Raw genomic sequence first — 22,611 nt, 5'->3', positions numbered from 1 at the left:
TGCCCAGAGTGCCAGCTGCACAGTCTCCATCCCCACTTGAGAGCACCTTTAGTACCCTTCCCATCATAGAGGTCCCCTTTGAGCGAATAGCCATGGACCTAGTGGGACCCCTGGAGAAGACAGCTCGGGGCCACCAATATATACTTGTTGTTCTGGATTATGCTACTCGCTATCCAGAAGCCGTCCCCCTGCGGAACGCGGCCTCTAAAATGATGGCTAAAGAGTTAAGTTGGTGGGGATCTTTACCCGAGTGGGGCTACCAAAGGAGATATTAACAGACCAAGGTACCCCATTTATGTCGAAGCTAATGAAGGACCTCTGTACGCTGCTCCATATCCCCTCCCTGAGAACTTCAGTCTATCATCCGCAGACCGATGGGCTGGTAGAAAGTTTTAACCGAACCCTCAAGGCAGTGATAAGGAAAGTGGTAAGTCGGGATGGGAAGGATTGGGACACCCTACTACCCTACCTTATGTTCGCAATCCGGGAGGTACCTCAGGCCTCAACTGGGTTTTCCCCCTTTTGAGTTATTATACAGATGCCACCCCCGTGGCATACTAGATATCGCAAAAGAAATCTGGTAAGAGGAACCCAATGAGGGGAGAAATATAATTGACCACGTGTTGCAGATGTGAGAACGTATAGCCCAGGTCACCCCTTTTGTACGGGAACATCTGGAAAAGGCGCAGGAGGTCCAGCGAACCCATTACAATCGCCAGGCAAAAGTCTGACAGTTCCAACGAGGGGATCAGGTAATGGTGTTGGTATCCACGGCAGAAAGCAAGCTTTTGGCCCAATGGCAGGGGCCCTATGAAGTGGTTGAACCCATGGGGGAAGTAACCTACAAGGTGCGGCAGCCAGGACGCCGGAAACAAGAACAAATTTATCACATTAACCTCTTAAAGCCAACAAGAGGCGTGTGTAGTGGCCCAAGAGACCCCAATCCAGGGAAATAACATGCAGGGGCAGATCAGGATATCCACTGATCTGACACCAAACCAGAAGAAGGATGTAACTGAGATGATCAACCGATACTAGGATGTGTTTTCAACCAAACCAGGTCGGACCACCGAAGCATATCACCACATTATCACAGACCCTGGGGCAAAGGTAATTTTAAGGCCCTATTGGGTCCCAGCGGCAAAAAGGGAGGAGATCAAGGCAGAGGTAAAAAGGATGTTGGAGCTGAGAGTCATCGAAGAGTCCCACAGTCAGTGGTCAAGCCCGATTGTGTTGGTGCCCAAACTGGATGGCACCACTAGGTTTTGTAATGACTTTTGTTGGCTGAATGAGATATCCAAATTCAATGCATACCCCATGCCCCGTACTGATGAGTTAGTTGACCACCTGGGCAATGCCCAATTTTTGACCACCCTTGATTTAACAAAGGGATACCGGCAGATTCCCCTTGCCAAAGATGCGAAAGAAAAGATGGCATTCTCTACCCTAGAGGGTCTGTTTCAATATACTGTTCTTCCTTTTGGACTGCATGGGGCACCTGCCACTTTGTCTTATGGACAAGCTCCTATGGCCCCATACCAGTTATGCTGCGGCATACCTGGATGATGTGATTATTCATACCCCTGACTGAGAAACTCACTTGGAAAAGGTGGAAGTGGTTCTGGACACATTAAGACGGGTTGGCCTCACAGCCAACCCAGCCAAGTGTACTATAGGGCTAGCTGAGGCTAAATACCTCGGGGCATGGTCAAGCCCAAAGAGCCATGGTCAAGGGGCATGGTCAAGCCCAAACTAAACAAACTAGAGGCTATCCAAAATTGGCCCTGGCCATGTCAGAAAAAGCAAATCCACGCATTCCTGGGTGTGGTGGGGTACTACCAATGATTTATTCCCCATTTTGCTACCAGATCGAGTCCCCTGACAGACCTGATAAAAGTCTGGGGTCCAGACATGGTGAAGTGGACAGATGCCGCAGAGAAAGCATTCATGTATCTACGGACAGCCCTCTACAGAAACTCCGTGCTTATAGCCCCAGAGTTCAACAAAGAATTAATTTTACAGACAGATGCATCTGAAGTAGGATTGGGAGCTGTCCTATCGAAGATGAAGAACACCCAATCCTCTACCTCAGCAGGAAACTCCTCCCGAGAGAGCAGAAGTATGCCGTGGTTGAAAGAGAGTGCCTAGCTGTGAAATGGGCCATGGAAACACTACGTTATTACCTTCTGGGACAACAGTTTACCCTTGTGACCGACCATGCACCCCTCCAGTGGATGCACTGGATGCAGTGGATAGCCTCTAGTTGGTTTAGTTTGCATTCTTCACTATGTATACATTGACTATTGCCCCATTCACAATTGGTCCCTTACCACCAATCTGAAATGAATGCAAATGAAGAATTAAACTAACAGGAAGAGGAACACAGCAGGGGAAGAGAACCTTATCTTGAGGTGCATATAAAAGGTTTGCTTGAGTATATTTGGGGATACAAAGGAGATGCCTGGGCATTCCTTACGTAGGAAGTAAATGGATGGCAGACTTGCTTCGTGAAAAAGTGGTCTCAACTAGAGTTAGCTAAAAACGGTGAAAAGAACTTTGGGTGAGATAAGCTTCTTTAGAGAGGAGGTTAACCTGTTAGCTAAGTTTAGTCTCTAGAAAGCATGTTATGATTGTGTTTTTATATATAACCATTTGTTCCCAATATTCTTATTCACTGAATCTCTGTTTTTTGATAAACTTATCCTTGTGCTCACTATAAATATAGCTTAAGTGCTTTGGTGTTAAGCAAATTACTGGTCAGGAGTTGACTCTTACAAGCTGGTGTGTACTGTTCCTTTGGGAACAGCAGGCCTGATAATTCTATGAGTGTTCATTAGATAAGGGGCTGGACACTACAGGGAACACCCAGAGGACTTGGTGTGTGCCTATCCCTACTTGTACAGAGAGAGTGAGGTCTGTGAAGGCCTGGAAGGTAGTGCTTGTGCTGCCAGAGGTTATTAGTTTCGGGGAGCTAATCCACAGCCTGCATAGATAAAACTACTTTGCGCTAAGTACAGGTGGTGGTAAGAGCCTCAGAACCCTGGGTACCGGCACAATCTTATCAAAGTTGTTATTGCATGGGATTTTCAGAAAGCACCAAGTGACTTAGGAGCACAACTCCCATTGAAAGTTAATGGGACTAGTATTCCTAAGTGATTTGTGTGCTTTTGAAAAATCCCATCCATTATTTGAGACCAGCTGAAGATGTGCTAGGCCCCTTACAGAAGGAACAGAAGTCCTGCTCAAAAGACTTTACAATCTACATTTTGATGTGACCTAATGAGTGAGGGTGAAGAACAGTATGGTGGGGAATTGGGGTCACAGAAAGGATACAGAAACATGGTTATAAAGTAATTCAGTTAAAAGTATGTGGACATTATGGTGGCTCCTTTTAAAGGTTTCATTTTATAGTTATAGTTATATATAAAACGGAGAAAAAAGATTTAAGACAGTGAACTTAGTTATTGTGGGCATGTGGGAGAAGTGAACTTTTAGAAGAGATTTAAATGAGGAGGTGGTGGTGGTGGCTTACGTAGATCAGCCTGGTGTAGGTTACTAAAATATTTAATATGACAGCTAACCATTTGATTTTGACCTATTCATCTACCAGAAAAAGTGTCTTCATTGGGATCCCAGTTTTGCAATGCAAAATGCTGAATGTGCCTTACAGTCAAAGCGAGATGACAATGCTCAGCAGCTTTCAGAATTAGGCTCATGTTTCTTCAGGTTGAAAATGATACCAGGTAGTTGGAAAAGTTGGCTAAGTGCTTTTATTTTCATTGTAGCTACATGTTGTTGTCCCAAGGTACAGATCTGCCAGTACATTCTAGTTCAGTACAAAGAACAAAATGACAGAAATTGGGAAATTCTAACAGAAGCAGTGCAGATAGTCAGCATAATTTCTCTTTGATTTTTTTAATGAGCTTGGAGCGGAATGGCTTTATATTTTCCCAGTAGCAACAATATTTTCATATGGTATGACATCCACTACCATACAGAGAAAGATTATGTCTTTGTACAGTGTGTTCTTATGGAGGTCAGAGGGCCACTAAATTCAGTGTGAGGAATACTAAGGGTTATATCCCCTGAGCTTGAAGTTGTTTGTTCTTGGAACTGCTGCCTGGATAGCGAGTAAAAGACTTCTTGGAGCAACTGGAGTAAAACACATGGTCAAGCCCACATGAAGCCTCCTTGGGAATTGAGGAATGTTTCCTGGAATGCTGACATTCTCTGGAACTGACCCTGGTCCCAGACTATAACTCTTGGTTGTATTGCTCTTTAAAAATTAAATGTGGTTGGGAATCTCAGTCAGAATTCTGAATTACTTCATGCTGTAAATAGCCTTGTGCCCCTTTCATGCCCTGAACGTACAACCACTACAGCATTTGTTAGAAGTTTGAAACAATCCCAAAACTTTTCCATAGTTTTCATCAGCTCTAGCTGGTGGCCAGCAGTTTAAAAAGTATCAGATCCAGTTTGCCTGGACTTCATTTTGGAAATGAATGAGGATGTATGAAAATACACATAAAGATGGAAGAGGATTTCCTCATGGTCAGAGAATGTTATACATCAGGGGTGTCCAACCTGAGCCTGCAAAGGAGCCAGAATTTACCAATGTACATTGCCAAAGAGCCACAGTAATACGCCAGCAGCCCCCCATCAGTTCCTCATCCCCACTCCCAGCGCCTCCCACCCACTGGCAGCCCTGCTGATCAGCACCTCCCCCTCCCTTCCTGCACCTCCTAATCAGCTGTTTTGTGGTGTGCAGAAGGCTCTGGGGGGTAGTGGGAGGAGCGAGGGCATGGCAGGCTCAGGGGAGGGGATGGGAAGCCATTTCCAAGAATGAAGTTAGTGAAAAATACACTGTTTTGCCCATGTTAAAAATGCTGACAACCTCTCCTTTGAAAAGCTGTAGTATCCACATTCTTTGGAACAGGGACTTGAAATTTGGCAAGTTGGTGACCTTTTTGTTAGGGATTTGCCTTTTGCTGTCCCTGTGATATCCACCAAAATTTGATCAAGTTATAATCCTCTGAAAAATCTCAATTTGCACATGCTGTGGAGGAGATCTCTGATGACCTGAAAATCTAAAAGGAATCATACAAAACATGGAGACATGGACAGATTGCTAAGGATGAGTATAAAGAATAGCACAAGCATACAGAGACAAAATTAGAAAGGCGAAGGCACAGGGCGAAGGCACAAAATGTGTTTCACCTAGCAAGGGAAATAAAGGGCAATAAAAAGAGGTTCTATAAATATATTAGGTGTAAGAGGAAGGAAATCTAGGTCTATTATTTAATGGGGAAGGAGAGCAAATAACAGGTGATGCAGAGAAGGCTGAGATGTTTAATGCCTTTTTTGCTTCAGTCTTCGCTAGAAAGGTTAAATGTGACCAGATGCTTAAGACAATTAGTATTAACACAAGGGGGAAGATTCTTGGGCCAGAATAGGGAAAAACAGGTTAAAGGATATTTAGATAAGTTAGGTGTATTTAAGTAAGAAGGGCCAGATGAAATTCACCCTCCAGTTCTCAAGGAACTAGCTGAAGTAATCCATGAATCATTAGTGATTATCTTCAAGAATGGTTGGAGGGCAAGTGAGGTCCCAGAGGACTAGGGAAGAGCACAAACAGTACTATTTTCAAAAAAAGAGGACCCAGAAATTGTAGACCAGTCCACCTAACTTTGATACCTGGAACGTAAGGCTTTTGACACAGTCCCACATGATGCTCTCATAAGAAATTAGGGGTGCTGTTTAGATGAAAATACCTTAAAGTGGGTGCATAACAGGCTGGGCCCCCCTAGTATGTGTGCATTATGATATAGTGTTTAATTCATATTTCAAAGTCAGAAGGGACCATTGTGATCATCTAGTCTGACCTCGTGTATAACGCAGGGCAAAGAACGTCCCCAAAATAATTGCTAGAGCAGATCTTTTAGAAAAACATCCAATTACATGATCACATACTATTTTTTTGACAGGAAAAGTCTTATGAAGTTTCTCTCTCTCCCTTTGTACTGGAGTGGGAGATTTGCTCTTGACTTAAATGGTGGTGGGAGAAATGGACCAGCTGAGGGGCAACCCACTTGCCCAGACCAACTATACAGGCAAGGCATACTCAATATTGAAAACGAAAGAAAGTGATGTTGTGGAGGAGGGATATGGAACAAAAAAAGCTTGTCAATTTAGATACAGTTGGAGCAATATTTGGGAGTTGCAGAGTCTCAAGGTCTGACTGTGGTTTAGAACACAGCTGTTCTCTGGAGTTTTGGAAGTAGTTATAACTCTGAGCTGTACTTTGTTTTTTAGTGTCTGTTCAAAAGTACAGCCACTGTAAATAAATTAGACTGGGTATTCTCATTCTGTGTGAAATCATTTCTTTTCTAACATAAAATAATCCATTGCTGGAATGTAAAGGTTTCTGGATTGTTCAGAAGTCTTGACAATACCATAGATTTTGTTGACTACACGTATCTTCTGTATGCTTCTTTCCAGGCACAAACCATGAATTACGTTGGGCAGTTAGCAGGCCAAGTATTTGTTACTGTGAAGGAGCTCTACAAGGGATTAAATCCTGCCACGCTATCTGGATGTATTGATATAATTGTTGTACGTCAGCCAGATGGAAATCTTCAGTGTTCCCCTTTCCATGTGCGCTTTGGGAAAATGGGGGTTCTGCGTTCTAGAGAGAAAGTGGTAAGAAAACAGAAATCTTGTTACTTTTCTCTTGTTTTCTCAGTGTGTGAACTCATTGCATGTAGGTACAGAAGATGTTACAATGTAGCAGTCAAAGCTTTCATTAAATGGTCTTTATAAAGAGCCTAAATTGTATTTTCAAGGTTCAGTTAAAGTGGTTGATACTGATAACGTTATTTTAATGCATAATGTGTAGACAGTTGATCATAATAACTGCGAACCAAACTACAGTTAGGCAAATTTATTGACTGAAAATACAGTTTCCATGTCTACATTTAGACTTTTACTTGGAATGATATTTATAGGATAGTGTTGGAATCTTGACAAATATTTTAATTCAGGTACATCTCAAGATTCCTCTCATTATAGCTAAATTTTAAAGTTTTGCTGTAGTTTCTGTTAAATAATAATCTATACATGCTCATGATGAATGCTTTCCATAATTGTTGCAAAATTCCTTTTCAATATGGCAAAAGGTTGACAGTACAGACCTATGTTAACATTAAGTTCTCATGGTTTTACACTAGGGCCTTGTTGTTCATCATGTTTATTAATGACCTGGAAAAAGGTGTGAATGGTGAGGTAATAAAATTTGTAGATGACAAAATTATTTAGGTTATTCTAAGCTAGAGAAGACTGTCAGGGACTTCAGAGGAACCTACAAAGCTAGGAGAACTGGCAGCCTCATGTCAAATGAAAGCCACTGGTGTCAAATGCATGATGATTTGGCAGAATAATCTGTACTACTTATACACATTTTGGGTTCTAAGTTAACTGAAATCGCTAAGGAAACAGACCTGAGTGTCATTGTGGATAGCTGAGTGAAAACTATTGCTCACTACTTTTCTGAGTCAAAAGGGAAAATGTGTATAAAGAGTGGATAGAAAATAATATTGGATAATGCCTTTATGTAAATCAGTTGGGTGCCCTGGCCTGAAATACTGTGTTCAGTTATGGTCACCCTAATCTCAAAAATGATATAACAAATAGAATGGGTAACTGAAATGATTAGAGGCATAGAGATACTTCTGGCATGGAGGAGAGATTGAAAAGATTGGGGTTATTTAGAAAGGGGATATGACAGTGATTGAACAACAATGAATGGTATGGAGATGGCAAATCAGGTTTTCCTATTTCTCCTTTATCATAGTGGCAGGACAGGGCGCATTTAATGAACTTGAAAGGCAATACATTTACAACTGATAAAAGGAAATACATTTTCACTTAATGTACAATTTGTCTGTGATACTTTTTGATGACAAGATATCACTGAGGTCAAGAGCTCAGTAGGATTTAAAAGAGATTAGAAATTTATGTGGCTAATGAAACATCTACAGTTACATTAGATAAAATACAGAATTTTTTTAATATGGGATAAAAACCTTCATGATTCAGGGTGCAAGTCAACCATTAACTAACAGAGGTTAGCAAGATACTACCCCAATAGGCAGCTTTCCCCATAATTATTTACTGTAGGTTTCTTTCACCTTCCTCTGAAGCATCTGACCAATGTCCGGGACAGGCTAGAGCAATAGATGGACTTGATATGGCAGTTCCTCTGTACCTATGATTACTTTATTTTTATTGTTTTGTTTTTTCCCCCAAGGTTGACATAGAAATTAATGGAGAATCTGTAGATTTGCACATGAAACTAGGGGACAACGGAGAGGCATTTTTTGTACAGGAAATGGATAATGATCAGGTAATGTCCAAAGATAATTTTCATTTGTCAAAATTCTGATGCATACACTGTGGCAGCGATTTTGAATTTAGGGCTTTTGTTTAAAAATATGCCTCTATCTAGTGTATGTGTAACTGTATCATTCTGATAGAAAAATGCACAGCAACTCATAGAGGAGTTTGGTACTGGATTAAATTAGCATTTCAGGTTTAAATTTTGACAGCTTGGCATAGCCCATTGTCAAATAATAAGTATGGCCCAAATATATATATGTGTGTGTGTGTGTGTGTGTGTGTATGCTCACACAGGTACAAAAATACACCCACTTTAACACACTCCAAATATCTGCAAATACATTGCCTAATGCACACTTGTAAATCAGTGATTTACACTGCCTAGGCCTATGCTTGCACAAATCTCTGATTTGTGTGTGTGTGTGTGTGTGTGCACTGAGCATTGTCCTTATGCAAAAGTGCATGTGTCCTTTTAAACATTTGGTCTTAAAGTGTTCGTTACTCATTAAAGGTATGATTCTGCACCCATTACTCGCACTGAATACTACTTAAATTAGAACTCCTGTTGTGAGACTCTGTGATTAACTGCTATGCAGTTTAAATGAGGCCCACACTAATGCTGATGACACTTCCCACAAGGTAGAGAAGGGGTAACCTTTTAAAGGTATTTGCTTTAGGAGTATGCAACAATTGTTTTGATTCTCCAGCATGAGAAAAATTTTAAACCCTGATGCACCAGTTCAGTCCCATTAACTTCAGTTAAGAATTGCATCCATGAACATTCTTTCTCCCCATGTCTTTACATCTAAATATGTTAGATGGTAGCAATCATTTCCAGATAAAGAAGATTGCTAGGAAACTTTCCAAATGTGTTTTAGATAAAATACAGAATAAACTGGGGTGTGTATATTATATTATTTAGTGTATATAACCACCTCATAAACAGAATCTTTGGGAAATTTCTGGTCTCCATGAAATCTTGACATTGTGTGATTCAAGTCATACCTGTCACTGATGCAGAGGTTACTAGCCTACTGTTTCCTGAGAGTGGTGTGATCTATACGCAGATCACGGGGGCATGACCAGGACATAAGTTATGAATCTTCACTTAAGAAATAGTGGTTCCATCACTTAATAAGCACTGAATTCTGCCCTGGGATGTGCACAGCGCCTGCGAAGCTCCCATTCAATTGGAACCTAAGCAGTCACCTACTTTATGTTCAAGTTGTGTGAAAAGCGAAAGGAACAATTGTGTTACAAGGCAGAGCCCTAACTGAGTGTGGAAGTGAATGTACCTTCCAAGGTGCAGCATATGCTCCGCTGTGCACCTGGGTAGTTCCATGAGCCTTTTGTTGGGTGGGTGTGGCTCTGCCTCCTCCCTTCCTGCCCTCCTTTAGCCCTGCAGGGAGACTACAGCTTGTTGGGGCACACGGCAGAAACAGTCTCTGTGTTCCAGGAGTGTAGGGACAGTAATTGTGCCTCTGGGTGGGACAGTGTGGGGAGGCTTCTCAGGCCTCTCCTTGCATCCATGCTGAGGCCTGGCACAGTCTAGCCCAATGTCTCTATTCTGATGTGTTAACATTTGAGATGGGCCTGAACCACAAGCTTTGGGTATGGATCCAGAGCAGAGTCTGTGGAGGTTTGGATCTAGGATTCTGGTTCAGGTCCATTAGAGAGACAGAGGGTGCTGAGCCATTAAGCCATTACTCCAAAATTCTATGTTGTTTGGACCCAGTCTTCTGGTTCTGGCCTATATCTAGTATCAACTGGCTAGAGACTAGAGCTACTGATGGGCCAGTATTAGCTATATAGAAGAACCCCTTAGTGCAGGTACCCTCCCTTGCTTCCTCTAGGAGCTGCCACCCTGAAAACAGTTCCCCCTGGCTTGAAGCCTAGAGAGCCCACATGGAGAAGGGGCACTCTGGGCCTGAGTTGTTTTGATAGTCAGTTGGGTTAATGGACAGACCATTCGGCTCAGATGCTAGACCTATATTTTTGACTGGGGGGGGAATAATATATCCCCTGTTTTTGATTTCTTTGTCTTCAGGAGGTAATTCCTTACCACCTCGCTACATCCCCCATTCTATCAGAAGGAGCTGCTCTGATGGAATCACAGCTGAAGAGGAACTTGATAGACAGGGTGAGGAATCTGGAATCCACTGGATCCTCACAGGTATCAATCCCCAGTCTTGCTTCCCAGTCTGCTATAGAAAGCGCCTCGATTTGTGTCTCTGTGAAGAAAAGAAGGAAGAGGAGGAGGAAATCTACCCATAAACTTGACAGTTTAAAAAGAGAAGACACATCAGAAGATGAAGAAATGTTTTCTATACAGATTAGTTCAGAGGAAGAGAATGAGCCCATGGACAATATGAGGTATCATTTATAATGCAGATCTAATGCCAGATTGAAAGGATTAAATGTTTCTTGCATGTATTGCACAGAGAGGGGACTCAGGTGTTTTTTGGATGTGTGTGTAAAGATGTCCTTCTGAATTAATAACCAAGCCCTCAAAACTAGTTATGAAATCCAAGAGACTTCTGATCTGAAACCAACATGGAGAAAACCCGTTTTTAGTTTGGTTATTACTCCCTGGTAATGTATAGGTACAGGAGTCTAATAGATACCCAGGACCAGAGCCTCAGCTAGTGTAAATTAGCATTTCTCCTCTGCATTGATATATACCAGCAGATAATTTGACCTATATTTTGTGTCCATACAGTGGATAAAAAACATTCTGATGATTAATCCAGAATATCCAGATCCACTAATTACTGGAGCTATCATTGGGCTAACCCCATAGATCCTGGAGTTACAAGCATGGAGAGCCAAACTCTCTGTGGGTCCTCTCTTGGTCCCCTTTGTTCAGCTCTGCAGTTAGCTCTCCCTTGTTTTCCTCTCCCTACCTGTGTTTTAGAGCAACAGTAGCTCATGGGTGCATTTCTGCTTTGAAATCTGGCAGAATAGGAGGGAAGCTTGTGACGTACAGTGATTGCTGCTTCGGATTTGTCCCCTCCTACTGTACGCACTTCCCATCCCCCATGCATCTACTCTGAACCAGAGAAGCCCCATTTCCACAGTCTGTACAGAAGGGATGTTGAGGATTCAGGGGGCAAGAGTAGCATGTAGCAGAGTCATTGCTTCCCCCTTCCACTTCTTCAGATTTCAGCTCCCCCCCTCCACCCCCCCGCCCCAGCAGCACACATGGCTGAAGAGCATCTGGTCCTGAGAATGAGTTTTAACCTAGGAAATTGACAGCAGAGTGACGAGAAGAATGATATCTGTGGAACTACAGGGTATGAGTGAGACTGTGGTTTTCTCCCACTATTTGATTTTGTACCAACATCTGCATGTCTTCTTACTAGAACATGTCTCCGTTATTCTATTAACTGAGATATGAGGAAAATTAATATTCAGGCATTATTTTAACTTCCAGTTTGTTTGTTTTTGTGCTCAGGATATCTGTTACGGATATGTTTAGTGAAGAAGTGTCTGAGATAAATGCTTCTGCAATCAGTATGCTTTCGCAGTCTGTACCATACACCCATTCAGATGGAGAGTGGTCACCCCTTCAGAGGTACAGTATATAGAAGTAGAATATATAGTTTTTTTTTTAAACAATCTCCCCTTCCTCACTTAGAGCTTGTCTAAACTGGCACTTTACAGCGCTGCAACTTCCTTGCTCAGGGGTGTGAAAAAACACCCCCCCAAAGTGCTGCAAGTTTCAGCCCTGTAACATGCCAGTATAGACAGTGCACCAGCGCTGGGAGTCGTGCTCCCAGCTCTGGGAGCGTTTCCCCTCATGGAGATGGGCTGCGACTACACAAGCCATGTTCAATGTTGCCAGTGAAGACGTGCCCTTAGTCCTACTTGCTGCCTTCTCAAGTCTTGTTGAGTCAAGCATTATCACTATCAACTACTAGATGAATACCTTCTGCAGTTGAATATGTGGTATAGTTGTAGCCATGTCAGTCCCATGATATTTGAGAGACAAGGTGGGTGAGGTAATATCTTTTATTGAACCAACTTCTGTTAGTGAGAGAGACAAGGTTTTGAGCAACACAGAGCTCTTTTTCAGGTCTGGGAAAGGTACTCCCAATGTCACATTTGCATTTAGCTGTGACGCTGGGAGAACCTTTCCCAGACCTGAAGAAGAGCTCTGTGTGGCTTGAAAGCTTGTCTCTGTCACCAACAGAAGTTGGTCCAATAAAAGATATTACCTCACCCACCTTGTCTCTCTACATTTGAATTCAGACAGTATGCAACAGCTTTAGGGCAACTCTGCTCTCACTTCCAGTCTTCAAATGTGGAATATGCTGTGTGGAATATTTGTTGCCTTAATCTGATCACATGCCCAGTGCTGATCTTTGAAGTTGGGAATCATGCTGCCCTAAACCAAAAATTCATTTGTCCAGAAACAATGATCTAATCCTGCAGCACTTACTCACATGTGCAGTAATATTGATGTCAATGGGTTTGTATAATTACCATATAGAGGGCTGAACATTCAGTGGAAGTTGAATCCATGCTACACAGAAAGACTTTAGTGAATTTAGTCATGAGTCTATTTTCATAGAATCATAGAATATCAGGGTTGGAAGGGACCTGAGGAGGTCATCTAGTCCAACCCCCTGCTCAGAGCAGGACCAATCCCCAATTTTTGCCCCACATCCCTAGATGGCCCCCTCAAGGATTGAACTCACACCCTGGGTTTAGCAGGCCAACGCTCAAACTGTATTTTTTTTACTTTGGGCCTGATCCTTCCAAGACTTGCAAGATTGGGCCCTAATATATAAAAAACCAAGATTCTTTATGATTCAAGAAAATAAGCTTCCTATGTCTATTTCAAAAAACTATTTCTTTAGTGACAAAGGTGACTGTAACATGGAATGTTCATTATAGATAATACACATATACATACAGCATATTATATACATATATTCCTTATGCATTTCTTGTTTAATACTCTTTGTGTACACACAGTGTGGGTGTGCATACATTAGAATCAAAGTGTGTCAATTTGGACTGCATTTTTTCCTCCTGAGGAACAGCCTCAAAGCTGTTCAGTTGATGTCAGACAAGTCCTCTTTCCACAGGTCACAGTGAGGTTCCAATGAAGTCTATTTCTGTGTGGAGACTTGGTGGCTAGTTTGAACTGTATGCTACCTTTGTGCTTCTAGACTGCAATGCTTAGATTTTGAAAACTTGAGATGTACAGTCCTGTTTTCAAATGGCTTTTGAGTGCCTGAAGAGCTTGTGTTAATTAGCACCTATTTTGAATAATGACACCCAGTTTTTCTCTCTTTCAATATATCGTGCTATCCAGTAAGCCTTTTGATTGCACAGGGCCATCCTCCCATCTCACTGTTCCAGCAGATGGAGGCCTATCTAGTTCTTGTCCTCATCAATCCTCTCACTTCCCTGCTATAGACAGGTAGAGGAGTTATTCTTCCCCTTTTGGGGTGTGTGATTAATCCTTTAATGCATTAACAATATGCAAATTTTGCCTAACTTACAAAGCTGCTTATTACTAACCTAGACACTTGGGAGGAAAATGCAAGATAGCAGAATTGCCTTTACTTACCTCCTACCTGGGCTTTGAATGTAGGTAAGTTGCACAGAGAAGCCCTGCATTACACTATGATGGGTAATATAACATCAGTATAATGAGAAAAAGGATTAGAAAAATGGAAAAAAAGACCAAGGAAACATCCAAGGACAAATTATCCAGCTCCTCGGCTGGTGTCAATTGCTGTAGTTCTATTGAAATTAATACAGATATTTCCTTTCGGGCTTTCTGTAGCTTAAAAACAAAAATCATTTCCACTTCATAGAACACAGGGCCTTCCTGCAGAGTTTGCTTTCCCTCTGTGATACCAGAGTATTTTAAAATGAAAAATCTAAAACCCCGCACAAGATGATGCTTAATCAGACAAAAGAGGGGGTGGCGTGAGTGAGGAAGCCTTTTTCTCTTGTCCTCTGATCTTCATTCTTTGGGTCGGGGGTGGAAGCTCTTCTGTACTTTGGACTGTTTGGGAGAGAGCATCTAGAGAGAGGAAGGATGATCCAGTGCATAGGACAATAGCAGAGGACATAGGAGACCTAGATTGAAGTCTCTACTGTGCTACATCCTTCTTATGTAACTATGGGCAAGTCACTTACCCTCTCTGCACCACCATTCCCCATCTGTAAAATGGGAATAATAGCACCTCCTTACCTCACGGAGACGTTGGGGACCATGTATCTGAGCACCTCACAATCTTCAGTGCATTTACCCTCCTATCACCACAGTAAGTATCTACGATAGATTGCATAACATTCAAGGGATATGGCATTTGAGTAGTATCTGCTGACTCTAGTGACTAAAAGATGACTTGTGAAAGCTTTTCCTGCTACACTTAGTAGCTAGTGAGACACCCCTTTGGCTGTTGCGGTCGCCCTTTTCACTTTCAATGTTATACAGAGTGATGATGTTTGCATCATGCATCTCTTGTGGTACCTCACCCTCTTTCCAGCATTTAAATAACAGCTGATGAAGATGTGTAGCAGGCTGTCTTTCCCGCACTTGAGGATTTCCGCCGGGGTGCCGTCTTCTCCAGGAGCCTGGCCGCTGGACAGCAGATCAGTGGCCTTGCTTCGCTCCCCTACCGTGGGCTCCGCACCTAGCTCTGGCGGGACCTGTGGAGCTGGTATTTGGCCCAGCGATTCGCTGGTGATGTTTCTTCCTTGTGTGTATAAGCTCTGACTTCCAAAAGTCATCCTATTGCGCCTACAGCAGCTGGCGAATCGTGCCTACCCTGAATCACAGTGCGGATTCAGGGCTGGAAGATCAACTATAGACATATTTTCTCTGAGTCAACTCCAAGGGCAAAACTGACCATTGTACATGGCCTTTGTGGACCTAACCAAAGCAGTCGACACAGTCAGCAGAGCAGGTCTATTTGCAACACTAGAAAAGACAGGATGCCCACCAGCCCTGTCATGTCTTATATGTTCATTCCACAGCAACATGAGAGCAACTGTCCAGTTTGACGGGTCCACTTCAGACAGCTTTGAGATGGAAAGCGGAGTGAAGCAAGGATGTGTTCTTGCCCCTACACTCTTTGGAATCTTCTTCTCAGTACTTTTGAACTGTGCATTTAAGTACGTGAAAGATGGAGTGTATCTCCACACAAGATCGGATGGGAAACTCTTCAATCTATCATGACTTAACTCAAAGACCAACGTCAAAAAGGTGCTAATAAGGGAACTTCTATTCACTGATGATGCTGCCCGCATGGCCCATGATGAAGATCTACTACGGGAAATCATGGGCCACCTTTCAAGTGCTTATCAGGCATTTACTCTCACCATCACTATTAAGAAAACTGTTGTATTAGGACAGGTAGCTCCACAAGATCCTTCCATCACCTTAAATGCAAACCAGCTAGAAGTAGTCCAAAAGTCCAGCTGTTTAGGTTCTACAGTGACCACCAACCTCTTACTGGATGAAGAACTAAATGTTCGCATTGGAGAGGCTGCCATCACCTTTGGCAGACTAACTAAGAGCGTGGAACAACTCAAAGCTTACGATCAAGACCAAAATGCTAGTGTACCAAGCTTGTATCCTCAGCATTCTCATGTATGGTGGGGAAACATGGACAACTTATGCTCATTAGGAGAAAAGGTTAAACAGTTTCCACCTATTCTGTTTACGCCGCATACTCAGCACCAAATGGCAGGATAAAGTCACCAACACAGAGGTTCTTCAAAGGGCAAATTTACCAGCTGTGACAGCCCTACTCAAGCAAAGATGACTGCGCTGGCTGGGCCATCTGAGTAGGTTGGAAGACGGATGCATACCCAAGGACATGATATATGGAGAGCTATCAGAGGGAACAAGAACAACAGGACATCCCAAGCTTCACTACGAAGACAAATGCAAGTGAGAGATAAAGGAATTTGGGATTGATCCTGACCAATGGGAAATCTTGGCAAGTGATCATAAAAAGTGGCACCATCGTCTCCATCAGGGTATCAAAGTCCATGACAGAAGCTGGCTCCTACAGCTTGAAGACAAAAGAGCCTGTAAGAAGCAAGCAGTTCCCAATCAAGATACATACATTTGCAATAACTGCCAAAGATCATGCAAATCTTGGATTGGACTATTCAGTCACATGAGACATTGCAAACCATCTACATCATAGACGGCAATTCCCACTGTCTCTTGTAGACGAAAGGATGCTGACATGACAGTGACTAAAGGTTTCCATTCCTTCTTGTGTAACATCAACAGAATGCTGGATATGATTCAATCATGGTTTAATCTGTAATAACTAATTGAAGACAATGGAATTTCACAAGTCTCACCAAGGGCTTAATTGGAAAACAGTGGGGTTGCCCAGTGATAACAGGGCCTAATTCAACCTATAGAACTTTTATTACTGATGTTGATTTGAGAGAAGGAAAGAGCCTGGTTTGAATCTCAGATCTCAGGCAGTCTTTGCCGGGTTGGTGGTTATAAAGATGGAAGCTCTCAATGCCGTTTTACAGTGTCGTTTTTCCAAGCACAACACCACTTTAAATAACCAAAAACACCTCCCTCCTGTGCTCAAATGCATCTTTTCTGTGTCAGCGAGAAACAGATAGATAGCTCCTTTTAGCATTTGATCAGCCAGCTTGTGTGCTGTGAATGCTGCTTATTCCCTTGTACACAACCATCACACTGTTTCCTTGTGGTCTCTCCATCTGTTTGTCATATCCCCCACCTCTTATCACAGCTTAGATTGTAAGAGCTTCAGGCCGAGACTCTATTTTGATATCTGTTAGCACAGCACCTAGCATGATAGGGTCCTGCCTTCATGCCGCTACTGCAGTGCACATAACAAATGTCAAAGATAATAATAATTTCACTAGGGTTTATTGTATGCCAGAGGAATTTCCCACGTTTGCTATACTGCCTGACCTGTCGGTGCACATCACCTTGCTGTGATGGTAAGTGGACTATTTTGAGAACTCTCAGTCTTCTCCAAATATTTACTCCGTTAATGAAGTTCAGATCATACTATATGGTTCCCTTTGCCTGAAAGAGCATAGTATTTTTTACATAGATTCTGTAACAGTTTCTTCTGGCTAAATTCAGTCTGTTTTGTGGGATTATAATTTATCCCCCCCATAGTCTACAACATCATTCTCTAATCTCCACCCCTCTCCCACTGACATCCCACCCTTCCATTTATTTATTTCCCTTCTGACGTATACCTCCTAGCCTTGAGGTTCATGTCATGATCACCATTTTTTAAAACATGATCGGGATTCCTTTGGGAGCCATTAATATTCTTGAGGCTACTGACTGATGCAAGACATGCCTTCCTCAGGAGTTTAGTACATTACCTGAAGAATATTCCCGACCCCTTCAAAGCCACAGAGCAAGAAATTAGAAGTGGGAAATGAATCTAGAAGGTCTCCTACATGGCAGAACACAATCACTAGATTACCAGTCTTACATGGTCTTGATCTTGAATAAGTCCCGCTCATCCCTGATTGAAGCATGCAAAACTCTTCCATTGCTCTGGCACGTAATTTGTCCCAACTCAGTAAAAAACAAAACAAAAATCTTTGAAGACAATGTGCAATGTGATCATGAGCTTTGTTAGTTCTTTATCAAAATTGATTTTGACCGTAGCTATGTGCAGTGAACACTGTCTTAAGCAGCCACAGCATGGCAGAAATATACATGAGGTGTGAAGGCAGAAGTATATGCATATGAGCTCATAAACATAGCTAGTGCCTTCATTAATAAACCATGGGTCAGAGAGGTGTTGGTCAGTGGGAGGAGCGGTTTAACATTATTAAGGGAACATCGTATGTAAAGAAAAAAGTCCTTGAGTTTCTCATTGTAAGCCCAGGGGAAGCGCTGAGGCAGGAGGAGTCCCACATCACAGATCAGGGTATTTAAATTCCTGGTGATTTTTCATAGAATTCTGCCAGGCTCAATCCCTACCCATGGGGGGAAGAGTTCTCTCTTCAGTTGAGTAACCTTATGGCCCAAAAAAGACTATGCACATCCATGGAAGAGAAAATCCTTTCCAAGCAGAGCAGTAGTAGTATGCTGCAAAGAGACAGTGCATTTGCATTATTTGCTCACGTTCTTTCTCAGCCTTGGAGTCTCCTAAAGTCTTTTTTTGCGATGGCTCCAAAGGCACGGTGTGTTGCAGAGCTGCACTATGTAGCTTTTTGCTTCCCAGTGCATGGTAGTTTTGGGACTTCTGTGGGCAGGAAGAGGGTCAGAAGATTTCACTCTAAGGAAATGACAGCTCACCTCGGAATGGTAAGAACACCAACCCTAGCTCGCTATTTGTAGATGGCATGGGAAACTAACCTTTGCATCATGTTCCAAGCAATCTAAGTAGTAGGATAGTAGGAATGCTTTAATATCTTTTTTTTTTTTTTTTTTTTTTTTGCAAATGCAATTTTTCTTCTCCTTTGCCTCCTGGTGCATGTTTATGTTTCTGATTTGATATTACAGCACTTAATTTAAGAGGCCCAGACATTCCAAACATTCTAATTATAATTCTTATGCACTTCTTAAAGTGACATTAGTGTTTGTGTGTTAATCTACAAGGGGAGCTCTATAGAAAAGAATTTCGGAATGTGGACATCTTTTGCCTTCTACATTTTTAAGTTTTATTATATCTAAATTGCATTTAAGCAAAGCCAGACATTTACAAAACAAAATAGTGAATATATATATGTAGATACAATATGCATTCTTGGTTTTTTGGGTGGGGGACAAAGGTGGATTAGTAGGATTGCTGGTTCAAGTCCTAACCCAGCTACTGATTTACTGTGTTCCCTTGGGCAAGTCACTTAGGGACAGATTTTCAAAGGTAGTTAGGTGCCTAAAGATGCAGATAGACACCTGGGCCTTAATCAATGGAAGCTAGGAGCCTAAATACCTTTGTGGATGTGGGCCCCAGTGGGATTTTCAAAAGTACATAGGTGCATAACTCCCATGAAAATCCCACTAGATGCCTGTTTGCATCTTTAGGCACCTAAATATCTTTAAAAATCTTAATCTCCCCATCTGTAAAATGATGAGATTGTGGTGAGCATTGATTAATGATTGTAAAGAGCTTGGAAATCAATAGGAAATTTTTTTTCTACAGCAAGGACCCACAAATGTGCTGATTTTCTTAAATAACTAATTACTTGTAGCTGGAGGAACTTAGCATTTGCAGTGTTTAAGGTATTTCCTATAGCAAGCACAGGAAACTGTAATGGCAAAATGCAGATAATTAGGTAACCTTGTCTATTTATCAGAGGAAAAACTGTCAAGTTTTAAGATCTGCCATTGTGTTAGTGCAAAGTAATTGTTATCTGAAAACAGTCAGACTAAAGAAGCTGCATCTATTTAGTTGATCTAAGAAAAGGTTAAGAAATGTCATAGTCATGACAAATTCAGATTGGAAGTAAAAAGCACATTTTTAATAGTGAGGGTAATTAACTGTGGGAACAGCTTTCCCAGGGATGTGGTAGATTCTCCATTACTTGAAGTCTTTAAATCAAGATTGGATGTGTATTTAAAATATATGCTTTAGCTCAACCTGAAGTTACAGGCTTGATGCAGGAATTCAGGATGAAATTTGAGGGGCTTGTGCTATGAAGGAGGTCAGACTAGATGATCAGAGTCATCCCTTCTGGCTTTAGAGTCTATGAACCGTCACTGATTAGTGGCTGATTTGACCATTTGTACTATTGACGACTGACTTTATTGCATTAAACAAAGATGATTGGTGGTGCCACAGAGTAGTAATTTACTAATTATCACTATTTCTTCCATGTGTTTTTATGCATGGGATGCCCTCCCTGAACTAGTCTGTACCCCCACCACCTTCAAATTCCTCCTCAAGACCCCGATGCCTATCAAAACCTGACAGCTATTAATGGGTGCACAGAGAGCCAGTCTGAGATAGTTATTTTGAAATGGTTTGTCGTTCTTCCACATCTTTGATTTGCTGCTAAGCTCCTTAGATTTTTGAACTCTTTGGGTCAGTGACTGTTTGGAAGGTGCCTAGCATATTGTGGTGACATTTGTAATACAGATACTATACAACAAGAATGCTGCATAATGCAGCTTGGCCTATGCTTTGCTTTTACTTAGCTGTTTAATAAGTACCATTTTGTTTTGTTTTGTTTTCCAGTCCCTCAAGTTCACGCCCTCCCACTCCTAAGAGCGATTCAGAATTAGTCAGTAAATCCTTGGACAGGGGGATGCAGAAGAATAACCCACAAATGCACTGGGCCTGGGGAGAACTACCTCAAGCTGCAAAGGTATCAAACATCACTCCTGTTTCATTCCTTCCAATATCTACTGTGTATTGTTAATAGGGCACATGTACATGCAGGTGCAGTATTTCACATAGCTGATATATGTGTTTGATTTTAGGCTTTTACTTCATACAGGCAAATCAAAGTCAGGATTAAGAGCTGAATTATGTTGAGTCTTGAAAGATGAGGACAAGAAATTAATATCTAATGAGATAGAGAAGGGGGAGCCAGTGAGGAATTCAAAAGGGGATGGTGATGCGATTTGATGGATGGGCTAGGAAGATTGCTTTAGAGGCTGCAGTTGGGATGGGCTGGAGAGGGCATTGTGGACTTTTGGAATGAATGTCCAAGAGGATGAGGTTGCACTGATTGATATGGGAGATGATGACAACTTGGACAAGAGTTTAGCTGTTGGAACAGAGTAGAAGGTTTGGATCTTTAAAGTATTGCAGGGGAAGAAATGGCAAGTTAGGGGCTTGGCCTAGACAGGAAATATTTATGTAGGCAAACATTTCTGCTAAATGAGGAAGACTTTGCATGTAAACACTTTGTGCACAGAATTAAAGGTACTTAATGTTGTTCATATTTGTTACTGACTGAAATAGAGAACATTCCTGGCCAAGTTTTCATGAAAAAAGTGACTAGGTATTTTGGGTGCCCATCTTGAAGTATGTTAAAGGGAGCTGATTTTCAGAAAGTTCTGGGCACCCACCTTCTGACAGTCAGGCCCTTTCAAGGGGTCTGCAGATGGGCACCCAAAGTCACCAGTTGATTTTGAAATTCATAGCCCCACCTGTAACTGGTTATAGATAGCGAGAGACATCAGTGACTGAAACAACCAGGTACAAAAATGCTATGTCCCACAATTGCCCTATGGACAGATGATGCAGAATAAAATTTTCAAAAGTTCCTAAGTGACTTAGGAGCCTACATCCCATTGAAAGTCAATGAGACTTAGGTTCCAAAGTCACTTAAGAGGTTTTTGAAAATGTGATCCATATGCTTACAAAGCCATAGTAAAGATGCCTCTTAGTTGGATATATGGGTAACAACTATTAATTTTATGTAAAGTATTAGAGCTGCATAACAGTGAGTGAGCGCTGAAGTAAATGCAGCGTTTGGCACTCGGGGTATGGCAGCGGATGGTGCATGTCTAGCTGTTGCATATTCTAACCAATAGGCTGACTCTGACATGACAGCCTTGCGGTGTGTATGCCTTGAACGTTATCATAATCAAGACTCAAACTAAGATCCGGGTGGTCTGTTGGCAGCTGCTCTACTAAGCAGCAGCGCTACCAAGTAAAGAAAAACGGGGCTTAGCTCCTGGGCAGGCTAATAGGAGTTGTTCTGAGCATGGCTTCTCAGAGAATCACTAGGAGCCACCATTTTTATTAGAAGTGTTTGTTCACTAAAGTCCTAGGGTTGTAACCACTGAGTGCAGCTCCCCTTCTGAAATCAACAGGAGTTCTGCAGACAGAGCATCTATTTAATTGGGCTGTTAAGAATGAGTGATTCAACTAACTGAGATTTCCAGCTGTAGCTGGTTTACTTGAGAATCAGGTTTTAGTGGGCATGGAAATGATAAGTGTTACGGGCCCTATTCCGCTTCCTAGGAGATGCAGAATGCCTTCACCTCCCATTGAAATCAAAACCATACAGGGCAGCGGAAAGTAGAGCTTTGTGTGAATAGACCAGGCTAAACTCTGACTATTTTGTGTCCGATGAAGTGAGCTATAGCTCACGAAAGCTTATGCTCAAATAGATTTGTTAGACTCTAAGGTGCCACAAGTACTCCTTTTCTTTTTGTGAATATAGACTAACACGGCTACTACTCTGAAACCTGTATTTTGTGTCTGGTTCTCTCTTTTTCTCAAGGGCTTTCATTATACTGATCTGTTCATTTTTTCTCCT

The 22,611-nt window shown here is 42.0% G+C and overlaps 1 protein-coding gene across 2 annotated transcripts in view; it reads left to right on the top strand.

Moving 5' to 3' along the window:
* Positions 1-22,611, top strand: part of LPIN1 (lipin 1) — a 108,321-nt gene that overhangs the window by 60,728 nt on the left and 24,982 nt on the right. For both annotated transcript variants that reach the window (XM_084624308.1, XM_084624309.1), the window contains 5 exons: positions 6,499-6,699; positions 8,306-8,401; positions 10,442-10,767; positions 11,849-11,968; positions 20,574-20,703. In XM_084624308.1, coding sequence (XP_084480434.1) covers positions 6,499-6,699; positions 8,306-8,401; positions 10,442-10,767; positions 11,849-11,968; positions 20,574-20,703 — 873 coding nt within the window. The remainder of the gene's footprint in view (positions 1-6,498; positions 6,700-8,305; positions 8,402-10,441; positions 10,768-11,848; positions 11,969-20,573; positions 20,704-22,611) is intronic.

The sequence above is a fragment of the Lepidochelys olivacea genome, assembly GCF_965140295.1.
Source record: "Lepidochelys olivacea isolate rLepOli2 genome assembly, chromosome: 3".
Taxonomy (NCBI): Eukaryota; Metazoa; Chordata; order Testudines; family Cheloniidae; genus Lepidochelys; species Lepidochelys olivacea.
The sequence above is the reverse complement of the archived record's forward strand: the minus strand, read 5'-3'. Positions and strand labels throughout refer to the sequence as shown.